General features: G+C 45.0%; 1 protein-coding gene across 2 annotated transcripts in view; it reads right to left on the reverse strand.

Annotated features, from left to right (window-relative positions):
* The window catches only part of RPS6KA5 (ribosomal protein S6 kinase A5), a 543,858-nt gene that overhangs the window by 223,333 nt on the left and 301,262 nt on the right, over positions 1-19,263 (reverse strand). For both annotated transcript variants that reach the window (XM_085626532.1, XM_085626531.1), the window contains exon 7: positions 5,680-5,783. In XM_085626532.1, the coding sequence (XP_085482658.1) occupies positions 5,680-5,783 (104 nt within the window). The remainder of the gene's footprint in view (positions 1-5,679; positions 5,784-19,263) is intronic.

The following is a 19,263-nucleotide window of genomic DNA, read 5'->3' on the forward strand; positions in this document are numbered from 1 at the left end:
ATCCCACCAGGGTGGATAGCTGATGGGGGGGCATGGTTTGGCGCTGAACAGGGGTGGGGGTTTTAGTGAGATGGTTCGATTACAGTTAGTGGTGACAATGGACATTAAGTGCAGGTTAGATGTGCATGTGCTTATATTATTATATTTCCCATAGAACATGTTGTCTCTTGTTTGAGGGGGCGATTTGTCTGGGCCCTCCAGTTGAGTGGGTAATTCATTTGGACATCGGTCTTGATTTTGTGAGCTATTTCTTGGCTTGTTGCGATGTTTGGTGTGAACTCCGGGTGAACCGTCCCTGTGCTTCACTCCCCCAGCTGATGAAGATTCGTGTGGTTTGGTCCTGTGGATGTGATGATCCATTGCTATAGTTACTTTTGGTTGCCACTTGAGTTTCCGCCAGCCTCTGTGATCGGCATTTAATATTTTCATTTTGAGACAATATTTTGTTAGGAGAAGTTGTTGAGGCGGTGGTCGAACATTGTGCGTCATCCAGGTGACAAATGGATGAGTTGGAGGAATACTACCTGCAACTACTATGTTATTTTGTCCAAATATGGGGTAGATTTGTTTAGATGCTGCTTCCTTTGACTGAGTGTTTTTACATTTTGCCTTCTTTGCTCATTTTCGCTGACTTTAAGTTATTTTGGAGGATAAGGGAGCTTGCACCTTGGTTGTTTGAGGTGACTTTGCTCCTGTTTGATCTTCTATGTTGTTGGTTTTTGGCCGTTCATATTGCCTTTCTCAGGGTTATAAATCCCAGCTTAATATTTCCTGTAGTGGGTTCTTGGTTTGTGTTTATTTGGTGGTGGTTGGATCACTTCTGGTGGTCGGCCTTTAAGAAGTTAAAATACTTGACAAACTTCCGGGAGTGAGGATGATTTGTGTATCATCGGGCTGCAAGTACATTTGGTTGGATTAAAGAGGTCAAGGATTCTAGTTTTAAATTAATGCCTGAAATGTGTGCGCACGTCAGATTCATGAAGTCGATCTGTACATCGAGTTGTCTAACTGGAAATTCAAGACATCGATTGACATTTGCAATGTTAGTAAGATTTGCCACCAGTGCTTGGCATGTTGTGTAAGCCTGGCTAGAACTGTTGGGGGCTTGCTCCCTGTAGGTGAGATCGTATGAGGGGGTGGGGGGCTTCATCGTCTGATTAAGGGCGCACATTCCTCGCCTTCGTGTCGACCTTGAGATGCATTTAAGGCTGGGCCTAGATTTAAATGGGGTTTTGGGATGCTTCTAGTGAGATTTTTGGTCACATTGATTTTTGCGTTAGGTTAAGTTTGTTCCATTAATAAGGGTTCTTTTTCAGATACCCTGTCGTTCCGCAGCATTGTTTGCTTTTTGGACCAGGAGTTATGATTGTACCTGAGTCTAAGGGAGGCTGGCTGTCATCTAAGCATAATATTTTGACTTATAGGGCCTGCATAAAATTTGTATTATTTAAGATTGAAATGAGTGAGACCATGATCTGTCCTGTGCAACGTCCTGCCCGACAGTGTCATGGACGCTGAGCATTGTTACGCTGTGGCCTGTACTATAAATTGGACTAGTAATTTTGTAATTAATGAATTAAACAATAACTATTGTATTTCTAATGTTTCTGTAGTTCAAATATGCTGTGAAAAAAAACTCACTGAAATTCACCAGTTTCTGGGCCAGATGTACGACCCTAAATTGCATGCGGAAACGGGTCTGCGACCCGTTTGCGCATGCAAAATGGCCCAGAGCCATGTACAATTCCTAAATAAACTCAAATGTATGAATGTTTTGTGACGACAATTGCGTCGCAAAACACTCGCAAATTACCACCCTCTTCAAGAGGCTGGCAATGCAGTCGCAAGTTGGAAGGAGTCCCCAGGGAACCCCTTCCACTTTGTGACTGAATCTAAAGATATTTTTTAAGGTAGGCAGTGGTTCTAGGGACCACTACGTGCACTTAAAAAATGAAACAAAAAACGTTTTTTTTTTTGTTTTTTTTAAATGCAGCCCGTTTTCCTTTGAGGAAAACGGGCTGCATTAAAAATTTAGATTTAAAAGCAGTCCCGGACACGGTGGTCTGCTGAGCCCAGCAGGCCACCATACCTGAGAGGGCCTGTCATTCACAATGGGCTCGCAAATTGCAAGAGGCTCATTAATATATATATATTTTTTTGTCCTTATCTGCCACACAGGTTTCAATATGCAATCTTATAGGTTTACACACATTGTGCTGCCTCAGTTACTATGACTGGTAGGGGCAGTAGTGGAACGGAGAGCTCACCCCTCAGCACTAATGTTTCAACCAGTAGTGATCGCTAATATAAAACCAAACAGGGGTTGCTAGAATCCAGCCAAGGTACTAATAATAGCACCTGGAAACGGCTATGCCCCCGAATTGGATTGATGGCTTAATCATTGGACCTGGGGGGAAGAGGCTCATTAATATTAATGAGCATCGCAATTTGCGACCCCACTGGGAATCACAAACAGTGTTAAACACACTGTTGTACTTGGCAAATTGCAACTCACAAATTGCGACTCGCAAATGAGTTGCAATTTGCGAGCCGCAATTTTGCTGGTCGGTCATCTGCCCATAGTTATTATAAGTAACTTTAACTCAAAACTCCATCAGCACAGTGCTTTCATCAATCAAGCTATTTATCATTAGTGATGTTATCAATGATGTCACAGAACAGGTCATGAGTGTTAGAATATGTGAGGTCATAAGAAGTGCTTCGCAAGGGTAGAATTGCTTCAAGTAACTATAATTGATGAATTTTTGAGTTTTTATTTTAACATGTTTTGCTTAAACTGATATTTTCACCTAACTATACGTCACTTTAACCTTTGTATTTTTCAGTAAATTTCTAGGATTAGACCTCACTGACTCCCTCAAGAATCCAGAAGGATTGTGGCAACCCCCCCAAAAAATGCCATGGGGTGGGAGTTGTCCCTCTGGGACCCCCCCATTCCCCACTCCCCAAGATCCACCAAGTCCCCTTGTCCTAAAATGGCGGCCACAACATTTCTCCTCATGTTGAAGCAAGGTCCAGGTTTTTTTTTTATTTTTTTTAATTTTCAGGATACTACGACCGAGTCCCCGTGCCCTGAAATGGCAGCCACAACTTTTCTCCACATTTTGTGGCCAGGCATTCAGAGCGCAAGCTCCCTCATGACTTGCAGGTGCTTCATGCTCCCACAGGAACAAGATGGCCGATGAGAAAAGAGGCCCTCTCAGCCAATCAGATCACTATATTATTTAAAATTGCTTGATCGTGGGACTCTTGTGAGAGTCCTGCGAACCCAATCATCCAGATAAACATACATTTTGAACCTTAACGTCTATTAAACTACTGAACAGATTTACACTATTTGTGATCTAGATTTCTGTCAAATTTGACTTCTGCCAAATTTGGTGTAATTCTGTTCAGTCGTTTGGGCTATAGCACTGGTAAAAAATTCCTATGAAATTGCATAGGAAAAATGCATTTTGGAACCTCCTTTTTTCTCCCACTCAGCCCCTGCTTGACTGATTACCCCAAAACGTTTGATGAAGGAGCGGAGGTGGAGGACCTTTTTCTTGGACAGTGTTGTGAAGATTTGTCAAACAGCACCAAATTACTAGCAAACCAAAAAATCCAATTCATATGGTAACTGCCACAGTAATTAATACATGTGTGTGCAATTAATAACTATATATATGCGGTGGGTGTCAATACTCGCTGTTGTGATCTGCGGTTGGATGAAGGAGTAGGATTTCTGTTCCTTGCACTACAAGATCCATGATTCAGTGGTGTAGCTGCAGGCACCGCTCACTTGGGCAAGTACTTACACAGGTGTCGCTGCAGCTTGGAAGCTTGAGACATTGCGTTTTGAGTACCCGCCCCTGGACATGTGAAGGAGTGCCTCTACCAATCGCAGAAGGACACTCTGAATTTTCAAAGGGTGAATGATTGAAGGTATCTGACGAAGGCGCTCACGCCGAAATGCATTATGCCGATCATTGCACTGCTATTAAAGGAGGAATCTTTACTTACCTGCGTGGGCTGAAGTCCTTTCTAGACGGGGAACGGTCGGACTGACTGACTGACTGACTAACTATGACTGACTGACTGACTGACTGACTAACTATGACTGACTGACTGACTATGACTATGACTGACTATGACTATGACTGACTGACTATGACTATGACTGACTGACTATGACTGACTGACTATGACTGACTGACTATGACTGACTGACTGACTGACTGTCACACACACACACACACACACACACACACACACACACACACACACACACACACACACACACACACACACACACACACACACACACACACACACACACACACACACACACACACACACACACACACACACACACACACACACACACACACACACACACACACACACACACACACACACACACACACACACACACACACACACGTCAGAGTTTCAATAGGACGAGTGTTTTTTGTTCTGGTAATAATTTTGGCACCATCTGGTGAATTTTCACAAAACATTCCAAAAAAATGTTCATCCCCACAGCTCTCTTCCGGAAAGTTTTGAGTGAATCCAGCTAAAGGGGCCAAGAAAAAGTGGCGGTCCCACAACATTGTTTTCCCGTGTTAATTTCCATAGGAAATTTTGGAATTGATAAAGAAAAAACACGCACAAACAGATTTACATAAAATTTACTCAGACCGCATGCTTTTCATTATTCGGTATAAATCAGTTCAGCCATTTTTTAGATATTTGTGTTTAAATTAGTGATATCTGGATGGCTGGTCCAGCAGACTCTCGCGGCATTGCAGATTCACAAAAATAGATCAATCAGATTGGTCAAGAGGGCTTTTTCCCGGTGGATCATTTCGGTCCTACAGGATCAGTACTGTCCCATGGGACCAAATGATCTGATTGGATGGCCGCAACAAGAGGATAAATGTTGTTGGTCGCTATTGCAGGACAGGGGTCTCAGTCACACTAATCTTTTTTTTTTCCTCAATCTAATTACCTTACCTCACAGTAAGTTTTTTTTAGGCACAGCTGTCTGGTTTGCCAACAACTTATTGTGGGCATTCTGAAAGCTTCCTTGGGAATGCACCCCACACATTGCTTACCATTGGCTTTTCAGTGAGTAACAATTGCTTACTTTCTAGTTTCTGGCTTTATTAGTTTTAAGCTGTCTAGCTGGAGTTCGTACCTCCCGTGGAGCATCCCTGGTTTACTGTATCCTTCTGAGTACTCGCTTTCTGTAATCATGACTTTAAATGGTGTTCTTATCTTGACACTTTTGCAGTGCATCTAAAGCAGAGATCAGATGTCGGCCTCTGTTTCCCAGAGAGCTTGGTGTTTACTTTTCTTTCTTCGACTTCAAAGTGAGAGAACTTATGTGCCAATCTTGCTTGAAACAAAAGGCGTTTTCTAGCACACAACAAAAATGAACTATGCTGATATTTCAGAATATATCAAAATTAGGAAAGTACAAATTAGGAACAGTTTTTTACAGTTCTAAAGTGTGGGGAAACAATATTTGAATACAATCAAAACCATAATTTCTTTGGCACATACTCTTTGTTGCAAATACAGGGACTGAATAGTCCGCTCTTATGATGTTTGATCAAGAAATGCTTTATGGCCACAGTAATAAAGAGATCACACACTAGCAGAACTTTACCTTACCTAGAAATATCAGCTTGGGAATTTTTATCACCATCAACAGTAAAAGGTGATGCTCCCGTTAATAACTCATACGTAAGAACGCCTAAACTCCACCAGTCCACAGCCTGCAAAACATAAAATACTGAATTTTAGTTTGACAAAATAGCATAGTAAGCAAATAATCAATTTCAGAAATAAAGCCTAGAATGCAGTTATTATTACATAGTCTAAAGAGGTCAAATTGTCACATATGTCCAGGGCAGTCTTCCTTTATGATTAAAACAAAAACAAATGCCTCGTTATCAGTCAGAAATGCATTGTGAATGATATTTTCAATTGAGCTAATCTCTCAAATAGGCACGCTTTAGAATATAAAGATAATGTGGTCCAAGAATTTGAAACCAGGGTAAAAGTAAATCACATGGTACCAACATCATAACATTGCAGTTGGGCATGACTTGCTTTTCAGTATGTTCTTCCAATATTGCAGCATGAATTTCACTGCAGAAGTAATCTAATTTGAAAGTAAAATGTCACTTACCTATAACATCCGTTTTCCACGTGTAGTGCTCTGGATTACCATGGTATGCACACTCCTGTCACTTAGTGCTGACCTCAGGAGTTCTGGTTTCGAGAGGACTCGCTGACCTATCCCTTGAGTCCACTATTTTCCAAAACAAAGACTCCACTTTTGATTGTGCTTCCCCCCCCCCCCCCCCCCTCCAGGGTAGTTATATATATATATACATATGTGGTTAATAGTAAAATGTTATAGTGCCTGTGTACTGGTGAATAAGCATGCATATATTCATTATGTGCATTGGTGTTGCGCAGTGCTCGCTTTAGGGACCGCAGGATGGGCGCATGTGAACCTACAGCACTACAAGATGCAAGCATATGGTTACAGTAAACTTTTCTATATGTAGTCTTTGTAGTTGTAGATCACATGCTGTGCACAGAATAAAAATAGTAAAGTGGTAGCTTGACAGCAGCAGTGAACGATATGTGAAACATTGTTTTATATACTGCTTGCCCACCGTGTGCTTTGTGGCACACATGAGTGTCTACTCAGTAAATGTGTAGATGGAACTCCATGCAGCAGCACTGCAAATATCTTCTAGAGAGAGATTTGATTTTCTTTTTTTATTGTGGCACATTTTTTGTGAATGAGATGTCCTCTTGGTATTATGTTCTGCAGTGTGCATTCTGATTTTTAGTAACAAAGTAGAATTCATCTAGTAATCCATCTGGTTAACCCTGCTTCGGAGATAGAGTTGCCAATATGTGGCTGTGCAAAAGTAAAAAATACCTGTTTATTAGTATATGACGCCCCCTCAAACAGCTAATGGCAAAGCTTCTTCCGTTCGTGATTGTGGCTGTGAGATAAGGGAAGGTAAAACAGTTTGAGATTAAAGGACCGCACATATTCTGGTAGAAAATTAGTGTTGGGGAACAGCACAACTCTGTCCTTGTACAAAATAAAAGGTTCATCAATTCACAATGCCTGATGCTCACTATTCCAGATGAGTGAGACAATAGATATGGGAAATTCTACTTTAAAGACAGAAATTGTAGTGGACATGTATATAGTAGCTCAGAGGGGGCTTCTGTGAGCCTGGCAAGAAGAATATTGAGGTCCAAAGAAGCAACAGGCATAATTTAGGAAGAGTCTAGGAAGGATGTCCCTTTTAAGTTGTCCATGAAAGCTTTGATTAGGATTTTGAAACAGACTGACATTTTCTGTGTTGAACGTATGCTCAAGGAATCCACATTGATATGTAGGCCAAGCAAGCTTTCTGAAGGTGTAACAGATAATAAACAATGCGCTGTACTGTAGATCTTAATGAATCACTTAGAGGGTTGAAAAAGAAAACAAAGCTTTTCCATTTTGTTGCATAATATGCTCTAGTAGTAGGTTTCCTTACCTCATTTATAATATTCATACAATCGTCAGGTAGTTGCATGTATCCGAATTCTAAGAACACTTATGCCAGATTGCAAGGCTGAATGCCTTCAGGTGGGATGCAGTAGCTTTTCTTCGTACTGACTAAGTCTGGGTGCATTTATCGTTTTTCATGTGGATGAAAAGGACAAATCCTACAGTAGACCATCTAGGTCGATGGTCCCATGTTAGTGTAGTGAGGAGTAGCATCATTGGAGCTTATCTCATTTTCAGTGCTACATAACGAATCAGTGGTAGTGGGGGAAAAGTGTAAGTGAATACCCCTGATCAACATATTCATAAAGCATTGCCACGCATTGAGGTTGTAGGTAACTGCAGGTGAAGCTTTGCCATTTTGGGTATTTGTGGGTGCCAAACAGGTGCAGTTTTGTGAGAGAGTGAGAGAGTGAGAGAGTGAGAGAGTGAGAGAGTGAGAGAGTGAGAGAGTGAGAGAGTGAGAGAGTGAGAGAGTGAGTGAGTGAGTGAGTGTGTGTGTGTGTGTGTGTGTGTGTGTGTATGTGTGTGTGTGTGTGTGTGTAAAATATGCAAGTTGATTTCCCATTTGTGACTTTCTTGGTGCAGGTTGGCAAAGTCATTATCCACCATTGGGAGATGTTCTACTAGTAGGGGTATTTGAGGATGTATCATCCAGTGCCAAAATGTTTGTGCTCACAGGTACGGTGAGAAAGAATGGGTACACCCTTGGTTTCTATATCTAGTACATAGTGATCATGTTGGTTTGAGTATCATGTTGTGTTGCAGTGTGGCTAGTAATGACTGAAGGTCTAACAGGAAAGCCATTAGTTCAAAAACACTGATGTGAAGGACGCTCTCCTGTGGCAACCAAAGGATCAGTACAGTTTGGTTACCTAAAAGCGTTCCCCACTATTAGGGATGTATATGTGGGTAGAGAAATAATCTGCCCAGTAATAAATTATTTTTCTTCCATTGTTGAAGTTTGAACTGATCAAATTACGGAGTGTGTTGTGTGGTTACTAACTAGAATTTGTGAATTGCAGTGGGGTTGGGAGTTTCAGCCAGAACCATACCTCCGTTTTTACCTGTGTTTTGTTTTCAGTGTATTCCATGTTTTTTTATGATGTACTTAATTACCAACCACAGCTGTGCATGGCCGCAGGCATCCAGGACCTATACCAAACCTACAGAGTCAATCAATGCATGCTGCACTTGGCAAAAGGCTGTAAGCATCACTGGTTAATGGTATGACCTTCACCCTACCCGCCGCAGGTGGTCAACCCCTGCTGTTCACAGACAAAGGGCGTGCAAAGCAAGTATTGACCACTGGTCCAGAGTGCAGGCATTTGGCGTCCTGCACCCAACTCTCTGTGACAGCTCAACACCTGTCACCAACTGTTTGGCTGGGAAACAACCTTTAACATGCAATACCTTTACCACACAAGCCTTTACAACAAAAATGTAAGTATATATCAGATAAGTGAAACTACTTTGTGTATATGTGTGCGCATATATGTGTGTGTGTGGGTGTGTGTTAGGAATTAGAGTGAGGGTAATTTAACGGTTTAGGGCTGGGTAAGGGTATAAGGTAGTAAGGGTATTTTTAGGGCTTATGGGTGGGTAAGGGTATGGAGTGTTAAGGGTATTTTTAAGGTTTAGGGCTGGGTAAGGGTACTGGGCGGTAAGAGTGTTTTTAGGGTTAGCGGGTGGGTAAGGGTATTGGGTGGTAAAGATGTTTTTAGGGTTTCCGGGTAGTAGGGTTTTTTGGGGGGGTTTAGGGGTGGATAAGAGAATTGGGTAGCTAGAATATTTTCTAGGTTTTAGAGCTGGGTAAGGGTATTGGGCGTGCTTTTAGTGTTTACTGGTGGGTAAAGGTATGGGGTGCTAAATGTGTTTTTACGGTTGCACAGGTGTATTGGGTGGTAAGGCTTTTGGGGGGTTAAGGGGAGGATAAGAGTACTAGGTGCGAAGGGTGTTTTTAGGGTTTGGATAGTAAGGACGTTTTTAGGGGTGGGTAAGGGTATTGGGTGGTAAAGGTGTTTTTAGGGGTATTAGGTGGTAAGAGTATATTTAGGCTTTACGAGGGGTGAGTTTGGGGGGTGGTGAGGTTGGGGGGTGGGGTGTGTGTGTGTGTACGTGTGTGTGTGTGTGTGTGTGTGTACATGTGTATGTGTACACATATATATATATATATATATATATATATATATATATATATATATATAATTACCTACTGGCGGTTGCCAGTAGGTAGATCTAGTTAGGACCTATTTTCCATAGGAAATCCGCAACATTCTATTTGGAATAACGTTGGCGCCGATTGACGAATCTTAGCGAAACTTTCCAAACTTTTGGCCAGCTGTGGTCCGCTCCTATCCTGAAAATTTCACGGTGATTTGTCAAGTGGGGGCCGAGAAAAAAGGGGGGTCCCAAAACACGTTTTCCCCATGCAATGTCCCATAGGACCTGTTGACGCAGCTACAGCCCGAACTGCTGAACGGAATTACACCAAATTTGGCAAAGAGGTAGTCCTCAGTTCAGACTCGTGCCTTTTGCTTAAATGGTGTAAATCCGTTCAGTAGTTCCTGAGAAAATTAGAGTTAAAAAGATAGATATATCTATGGCCTCGGAGGATCCGCGCACCCAGCGCGCACCCTGCCGTGCACGAGCTGTATTCTAATTGGCTGTCAACACTCCAGATCAGGAAGTGTTGGCAGCCATATTGTGCCTCGGTAGAACCGAGGCACAAGAAACCTAAAAAACAAACGCGAAAAACGCGACAAGCGGGCAGGGTAGAAACACCCTGACCCCTAGGCCTGCTCAGGGCCCCCCCCAAATAAATAAATAAAGAAATTAAAAAAAAAAAAAAAAATCGGCGAGATTCGCGCACCCCGCGCGACTTTCGGCCCCCCACTGAATATTCTAATTTGCCCCTGGGGGCCAAATCCCGGGGGCGTAATTCAAAAAACAAAAGTGTGGGGGGGCCCCCCCCGCAGCCCCGGGGACCGCCACCCCCTGGGGCTTCGTTACCATAGGTGGGGGGCTCGCAGCCCCCCCCAGCCCCGGGGACCGCCACCCCCGGGGCTTACAACGATTTGATGTGGGGGTGCTCTCACCCCCCGGGGCAACTTGTACATGTTGGAGGGGGGTCATGTTCCTCCTGGAGCCTTGTATTGGCCCTGGGGACCGCCAGGGCCGGCTCCTGCAGTGTCCCGGGGTGCCCACCCCGGGACACTGCTGTTTGCAATGGCAGGGCGGGAGCCTCGCGGCTCCCACCTTGCCATTGCAAACTGCTTTGCTTCATTGAAGCGAGAGCAGGGAAACCTGCTCTCGCTTCAATGAAGCAAAGCAGATTGCTGGGGAGCAGCATGTTAGCTGCTCCCCATGTGGAAAAGCAGTGCCGGCTCCCGCAGGAGGCGGGGAGCCGGCTGGGACCGTGGGGGGATTGGGGACCCCCCCACGGTCTCCAACGAGAGGTCAGGCCCCGGGGGATGGGGTCCCCGGGGCCAGAAGTGGCCCAGGAGGGGGGGGGGGGGGGTCACACAGTCCCCCTCCCCCATTAAATAATTTTTTTTTCTTTTTTTTAAAACAATGGTGGTCCCCGGGGGATGGGGACCCTGGGGCCTTAAAGTGGCCAGAGGAGGGGGGCTACGCAGCCCCCCTCCATAAACATTTTTTTTTTTAACAAAAAGGCCCATGCCCCGGGGGATGGGGTCCCCGGGGCAAATTATTTTTTCAAATATAAAAATGGATTCGGGTCAAGTTAGCGCTAAATAAAACTCTGCAAAAAAATTGGGGACAGGCCCTTGGGGATGGGGTCCCCAGGGCCAAAATAAATAGAAAAAGAAGGGGGGCTACACAGCCCCCCCTTCGAAAAAAAAAAAACGGGATCGGGCCGGAGGCCGCGCCCCCTCCTTACACCACTCTGCAAACGCGCCCCCTGGTGCTTTTGCAGAGGAGGAACTAATTCCCCTTGAATACTGGGGGTCCCTGGGGGCCAACTAGCCCACCAGGAACCTCCAGTATGCGCCAGGGGGCTGCGTTGCAGAGAAGTGTAATGAGGCCACGCCCCTTTTTACACCTCTCTGCAATGCAGCTCCGTGGAGCTTACTGGAGGCACCTGGTGGCCTAGTTGGCCGCTAGGGGACCTCAGGATTCAAGGCGCGTTTGCACAGTGGTGAAGATAGGGGGCGGGGCCTGAGGTGATACTGTGCAAACACGCCCTGTGGCGCGTTTTAAGTTGGGGAATTCATTCCTCTTCAATCGAGAGGTCCCCTAGGGGCCAACTAGCCCACCAGGTACCTCCAGTAAGCGCCACGGAGCTGCGTTGCAGAGTGTTGTGAAAAGGGGCGTGGCCTCTGAACACCTCTCTGCAACGCAGCTCCTTGACGCATACTGGAGGTACCTGGTGGGCTAGTTGGCCCCCAGGGAACCGCAGGATTGAAGAGGAATTAATTCCCCAACTTAAAACACGCCACAGGGCGGGTTTGCACACGTTACCTCAGGCCCCGCCCCCTTCCTTTTCCATTGTACAAATATTCCTCTAAAATCAGCCGAACTACGAATTCCGATTTACTCACCTGTTATCAGGAGAGAACCCAGGGCTGCATCTTTTAGACCAGCACTGACCCTGAAAAGTAATTCTAAGCGTACTTACCAGTAACTTGTATTTCCTTCCATAGGAATCCATTGTGTGGTTTTCAGCAGAAAAGTTTCCAAGTGTCTCTTTTCACAAACTAAAAATATTCCTAAAAAATCGTCTGTATGACAAACACATTCTTTCAACTGTTTATAGGAGATTCACCTGTGCTGGATCAAGGATCCACCACTGAGTAAGAAAAAGTAACGATAACAGTACTTACCTGCTAAGTGAATTTTCTGCCATAGGATAACATTGATGATTCTATGTGAAAAATCTTTTAAGCGTCAACTTTTAAAATACAATATTAATCCTTAAAAATCACTACTGTAACCAAAACGCTTTTACTCAACTGTTTACAGGAGATGTCCAAGGACTGAATCTAGCATCCAGTCCTGTGGTTAGAAAAGTAATCATAAAATAACTAATTGCATTTGACTAGAAATTCACATTGAGCTCAACGTTGCTTTGTGTTTGAAATTGTGTTGCCCATTGCAACAACTGTAACTACTGTACTTAAAAGTCTATTGTCTATTTGCAAAGTATTTAAACTAAAGTAATTCATTCTGAGAAAGTATATTTTGTATTGTAATGTATAATGTAATTAAAAAAATAAAATTTCTAAAAATAAACAGTTTAAACAATGTAGTAAAGCAGTATCAAAAAAATCAGTATAACAATTAATACATTAAAAATTGTCATTTACAAAACCTTTGAAATTCACTGAAAAAAACATAGGTTTCAGGACTGATATAGTTAGGAATTAGCATTTAAAAAACCTTTGAAATTCACTGAAAAAAACATAGGTTTCAGGCCTGATATAGTTAGGAATTAGCATTTAAAAAACCTTTGAAATTCACTGAAAAAACCATAGGTTTCAGGCCTGATCTAGTTAGGAATTAGCATTTAAAAAACCTTAGAAATTCACTGAAAAAACAATAGGTTTTAGGGGTGTTCTAGTTAGCTGGACATTTCACTCAAACAAAACCATTGAAATTCCTACGATATAGTTAGTTGTACTAACTACATCTCGCGCGCCCGCAATTCACTGCTGATGATGTCACATATTACATCATTCATGACATGGTCAGTGACATCACTGATGACATCTCAAATGACATCACTGATGACATCATCCATGTGACAATCAGATACACCTCATCATACACTAGTATAACCTTTCAACACTCACTGTAAAATAGAGAGTGCCAGATTAAAACCATTGACACACCAATACAAGTTTCTAAACACCCAACCAGTGATTCCTAGAGCTATACACACATCTAATTATTTACCTGTAGATTCACTCATACATGCTGTCAATGATCAATAGAACACTATCAAATATACTTATACACCTATATCAACATTACACACCAGCACACAACCTAATCACTTATGAAGTCATCCTACTCACTTATGCAAACAATGGATCATACTTACTTTTACTTAGCTATACACTTATAAAAACACCACTTCATCTATTCATATAGATAATAGCTCATACTTAGTGTGTTTTAAAATCACTATTACAACTATACAGTTATCCATACAGTCACTCATACAATCACTGTGTCTTATGTATACTTATTTACATACAACAACGGACACATACACTGGCTTTTATTTTTCTAGTTTGTTGGACATTTACCATTGAGACATATATTTGCTCATCGCCACACCCATAAAGATATTCACTCACCCAAACAACTGTTATAACATGTAGTTTTAACTTCATATACCTACTGAATCAACTATTCACACATCTTTGGGCAGTCACACCCCCCCACCGAACCACACACACATTCACTCTCCCATACAAATAGTCAGTTAACTAATCAATAAATAATATAGACTTTCACGTAGCTAGTAACCAACTAGTGCAGCAGTTTACACAACAACTGACAAAGTGATACAGATATTCACACAGTTTAGTCACTATCCAATATATTTAGTGAGACACTATAAATTAGTCAAGTAAACAGTCAATCACACTGCTACTAAATCCTCCATCCAGATATTTATATATCCACCCATTCTTCAATGCAAATTGCTATATATATATATATATTATATATATTTAAATAACGAACGAAATCACATTCTCTGGATGATGTCATCAGTGATGTCATTTGCGATGGCATGAATGATGTAATATGTGACATCATCAGCAGTGGATTGCGGGCGCGCGAGATGTAGTTAGTACAACTAACTATATCGTAGGAATTTCAATGGTTTTGTTCGAGTGAAATGTCCAGCTAACTATAACACCCCTAAAACCTATTGTTTTTTCAGTGAATTTCTAAGGTATTTTAAATGCTAATTCCTAACTATATCAGGCCTGAAACCTATGTTTTTTTTCAGTGAATATTATATATATATATATATATATATATATATATATATATATATATATATATATATATATATATATATCTCCAGTTACCCCTCGAGGGTGCATCCAGCCACCAAACAGAGACACGGACGACTTGAATATGCTCATTCTGCTTGCCGTGATGGCGTTTCTTTTTCATTTCAAAGTGTAACTCGAACATGACGAGTTTCGGCCAATGCAGTATATATATCGATTTCACTTACCTGCTATATACTTACATTTCTGTTGTAAAGGACGTCATGCGTGATGAATGTATGCATGCTCCGTCATACAACCGCTTTGGCCATGTGCAACGGGTGTAACTCCTTTTGCCAGGTCCTGTGGCCTAACTTATCACTGGTGACCAAACACATGGACTTTGGGCGTGCACAGCAGATGATGGTTGCAGACCCTGGTCAGTAACCAGGTCCAACACCCAACCCACCATGACTGGCCGATCCAAAAGGGTGGGTTGTCCATTCGGCCAGTACTGTGACTAGGCCCTGTACTCCACCGCATGTGTTAAAAAAAAACTCAAATATTATTGAAAGGAGTAGCAAGTTTTTGACCCGTGATTTTAAACTGCAAGTTATTAGGCCTGGGCGGTGAACTCCACTCCGTTCACTGAGTTTGCAGAGTTTTCTGCACTCCGTGCTCCGCGGAGCTCGCGGAGTGCAGAAAACTCCGCTTTCCGTAGTGCAGCAGAGTTTTTTCCCTTCTCGCGATTGCGGACGGTAAGTTCTCAAGCGCAAGCTGCCGCTTGGGTAGAATTTCTACCCGAGCAGCAGGAAGACCAGTGCGAACGGCAGTTCGCACTGCACTCTGCCCTTGTGGAACTCCGCTGAGGTTTTTTGTAACTTCGAGGAGTTCCGCGTAGCAAAACTTCGCAAACTACACCCAGGCCTGCAAATTATTCAAAAGGGATAACTCTTTTTAAAAGGGATATCTCTCTAAAACTACTAACACATTTACATGCCATGTGTGGCATAAATCTATTCAGTTATTTTCTGTTGTAGGTTAGAGCAAAATTTCCAATGGGACCGAAAATAAGAAAAACATATTTTTCAAACCCTCTTTAACTTTTTTCCCTTGCATGGATATTCACCAAAATCAATAGACATGACAGGACTTAACCGACTACATCTAGTGACTGCCACCAATTTTCATGCAGATCAGGGCAGAGGGTCTACAGGTATAGCAAATCAAAAAATGCCTTTTCATTGAAAAGTGTGGTTGTCCATAACTTCACCGTGGCAAGCGCACATTTCCCTAATTTGATCAGCACTTGCCCATAGCACACCGGAGGGATATTATGAGCTGCCTGCCACTGAATGCTTCCTTTGTTAGTAAGCAACAGAATATATAGCCAGTAAAGTAGGCATTATGATTGCTGATCAGCCCCCAACGTTGCACTCTGGGTGGTAATAACAATTAACAGAGTTGAAGTATGTGTTGAACTTCAATGAAGGAGGTGAAATGCAGGAAGACATTTCCTCAACCAAGCCTTATGGAGAGCATCACCTAAGCAGTTTACCACCAACCTCTGATGTGTTGCAAACTCCAGGCAATGGGTGTTTCCACTGCTGGTGGCTCTATATGAAGATAGCTCAAAGTGGAAGTCGTCATTAAAGTACGAGTTACTTACCTTCGGTAACGATGTATCTCGTAGAGACGATTCTAGCCGCAGATTCCTTCACGTAGAATTATCCCCAGGCGTGAGACTGGATCTGGAAACTTTTTTGCCACAGCATCCCTGCGCGCCGGGGGCGGGGCGACATCACGCGACTCCGCCCAGGCGTCGTCCGTGTACGTGACGCCAGCGAGGTCACATAAGACCCGCCCCGGAGCGCCTACGTCAGTTTTCTTCGGAGAACTTATTCGCACCACAACGCGGAACCACCAGATAAAAAACTGTGGAAGCATGGGAACAGTGTGCGAAGAGCAGAAAAATTGGAAAGAAACGGTGACTAACAACACCACCAGAGTAGTGCCAACACCGAAGAACCCAAGGGCAGGGAAAGAAGAAAGAAGAACAAGCAGAAACCTGCGCAGTCACCCTGCCAGCACATAGACAACCTCCCATCCCTGTGCCCCGGAGGGAAAGAACACGCGTAAAAGTCATGGCACACGTAGTAAACCCCCCCCCCCCCAACCCCCCCTAACCCCCCCCATCCTGAGCAAGGAATGGGACTAGTCCCAAGACAGACAGCGACAACAAACCTCCAAGTCACCCCAACCTAGAGGCCAACCACTCACAAGGGGCAAGGGCAAGACAAGGCCAGATGACCCTTAATCAGAGGATAGCAATGGAAGGAAGGAAGGGGAGGGAGGACAGGGATAGAAAGCAATCCCCCCCCAAACCTGGAGTAGCCAGAGCAGCTGGGCACCGGAGCACCGGAACCCCATCCTCCAAAGGACCAAAGGAGGAATGAACCGCCTCCAGACGGAGCCACCCGTCAAGAACAAGGAAGGCATTCACAGGAGACACAGCCCTCCACGGGAGGCGAGTACCGAAGACCAACCCAAGGGTCCTCGCAGAATAGGGGAGGAAGGGCGGGCCCTGAAGGAATCTGCCGCTAGAATCGTCTCTACCAGATACATTGTTACCGAAGGTAACTAACTCGTACATCTGATAGAGACTACTAGCCGCAGATTCCTTCACGTAGAATAGATACCCTAGCCATACGCCCTGGGAAGGAGGGTCTGCGAAAGGACCCCATCAGCCAATGCAGAACAGAGGGCCCCACAGGGGACCAGATCTGTGGACCAGGTAGAACCTCGCCCTTGCCAGGCAAAGGGAACCCCCACAAGCAGAACTCCACCGACCCCAAGGGGATGTAGGAGGGAAAGAAGGCTGAAGAGGCTCGTACATCCACAGCAGAGGAACCAAGGGCAAGGACTGAGAGGCCGAAGCACCCCACTCCCCCACAAGGCAATATAGCTTCCGCCCAATGCTAAGACAGGAAATGCGGAAGAAGAGGAAGCCTAGAGGGCCCAAAGAAACGAGGGAAAAGAAGACGAACCCATTCCAGATGGAGAGCAGCCTGCCAGCCAGAACAGCACTGGCAATCAAAGCCGCCAGAAGCAAAAAGAACAGCCCGAGGCCCCAGGAAGGCCGAGTAGGCGACGCCTGGCAAGGGAGAACACAGAATCATTCCAGACCTCAGGACAGGAGCAGGGAGAGGAGGAGATGCCAGGGCACACCACTACGAGTGGCTGCGCACAGGACCTCAGGAAGCAAAAGCAACCTACCTAAACGTCATGGAGAACAGGCACCCGAAGGCGACCAGAACCCACTAGCAGAGCGCAAGCTATATGACAGCTACCACTACCCCACATAGGGTACGTTAAGTCCCAAGATACGGGAACCCTCTTTGAAAGACCTTCCGCAGCAGAGGAAAAACAAAAGAGCCACGGGGAAAAAAACACCCCGCTGAACGCGTGATAAGCAGCCCAAGCAAAGCAGAAGGCCCAATCTCAGGGCCAAGTCCGCGCAACAACTCCTGCAGAAACCACACACAATCAACACAATGGCCGTCCAGCAGCCAACAATGCCAAAGTCCCAAGGAAGGACGTAAACGGCCAGAAAACACACTCCACAGCCAGAACAACCAGCCTAAGAAGGACCAGAATCAACCCAACTCAGAAGTCACTGAGGAGGGGACGGAGGAGGATAAGGCGGCAGAGGATAAGGCGGATGAGGAGGATGGAGCCCTGCCAAGAGCCTTTGGATGGCGGAGTCGGCCGGGGCATGGAACAACAGGCTGCCATCAAACGGAAGGTCGATGAGTCGCTCCCGAATATTCTCAGGGAATACTCCGTCCCGAAGCCAAGCATGGCGACGGAGAGCGACTCAGGAAGCCATGGCCGAGCCCAGCACCGATGAGATGTCCAGAGCGGAGCGGAGAATAAACACTGCAAGCTCCCGGTCATCCAATGTATGATGCCGTAAGTCCACCTGACCAGACTCCTGGGACGCTGCAGATCTCAGACTCAGCAGAGTCCCACTAACAGGAGGAGGCCCTAGCCAGCACTGCCCCCAAGAGTCGGCCGGAGTCAACAGTGGCGGCAGGAAGGGAAAAGCAGTCCGCAAAAGGGGGCTGGCGGCTGACGGGTGAAGGGAAAGACACGCCAGGTCACACGGCGCCGGGAAGTGCTGGAGCAGAAGATGCTGAGGCACCGGGTCCCCTGAGGCAGGACGCCTCCAAGCCACCGTCAAGGAAGAAGGGAGCCAACCTTCAAAGGGAAGTAAGACTTCCCTTCCACCAGAGCACTGGTGGAGGACCTCCAATAGATGGTCCGCTGTAAAGTGAGCCACCGGGTCAACCATGCTGAGGATGCACACAGGTGTGGACACCGCGTGAGCGAAGGCCGCACCCGCCTCCATAGGGCCCCGCGGTGGAGAAAGCAGCTCCTCCGTGGGCGACGGCTGCAAACTAAGGCGGCCGTCCCCGCGGCCAAGCGGGACGGGCAAGAGCCAGACCTGGAAGTTAGAAGGAGCCGAAGAATGAGGGACCTGCCGCTCTTCCGACGAACACCTCTGCCTCAGGAAGGGCGGGGAGCCGCCCTTTGATGCCGGTGAGAAAGACACCACACGGCGGCCAGTCTCCGGGGAGGACGACACCAATATACAGCCTGCCTCCGGAGAAGGAGTGTCCGACGACGAATCCGCGG

Source organism: Triturus cristatus, chromosome 9 (assembly GCF_964204655.1).
Source record: "Triturus cristatus chromosome 9, aTriCri1.1, whole genome shotgun sequence".
NCBI classification, from domain to species: domain Eukaryota; kingdom Metazoa; phylum Chordata; class Amphibia; order Caudata; family Salamandridae; genus Triturus; species Triturus cristatus.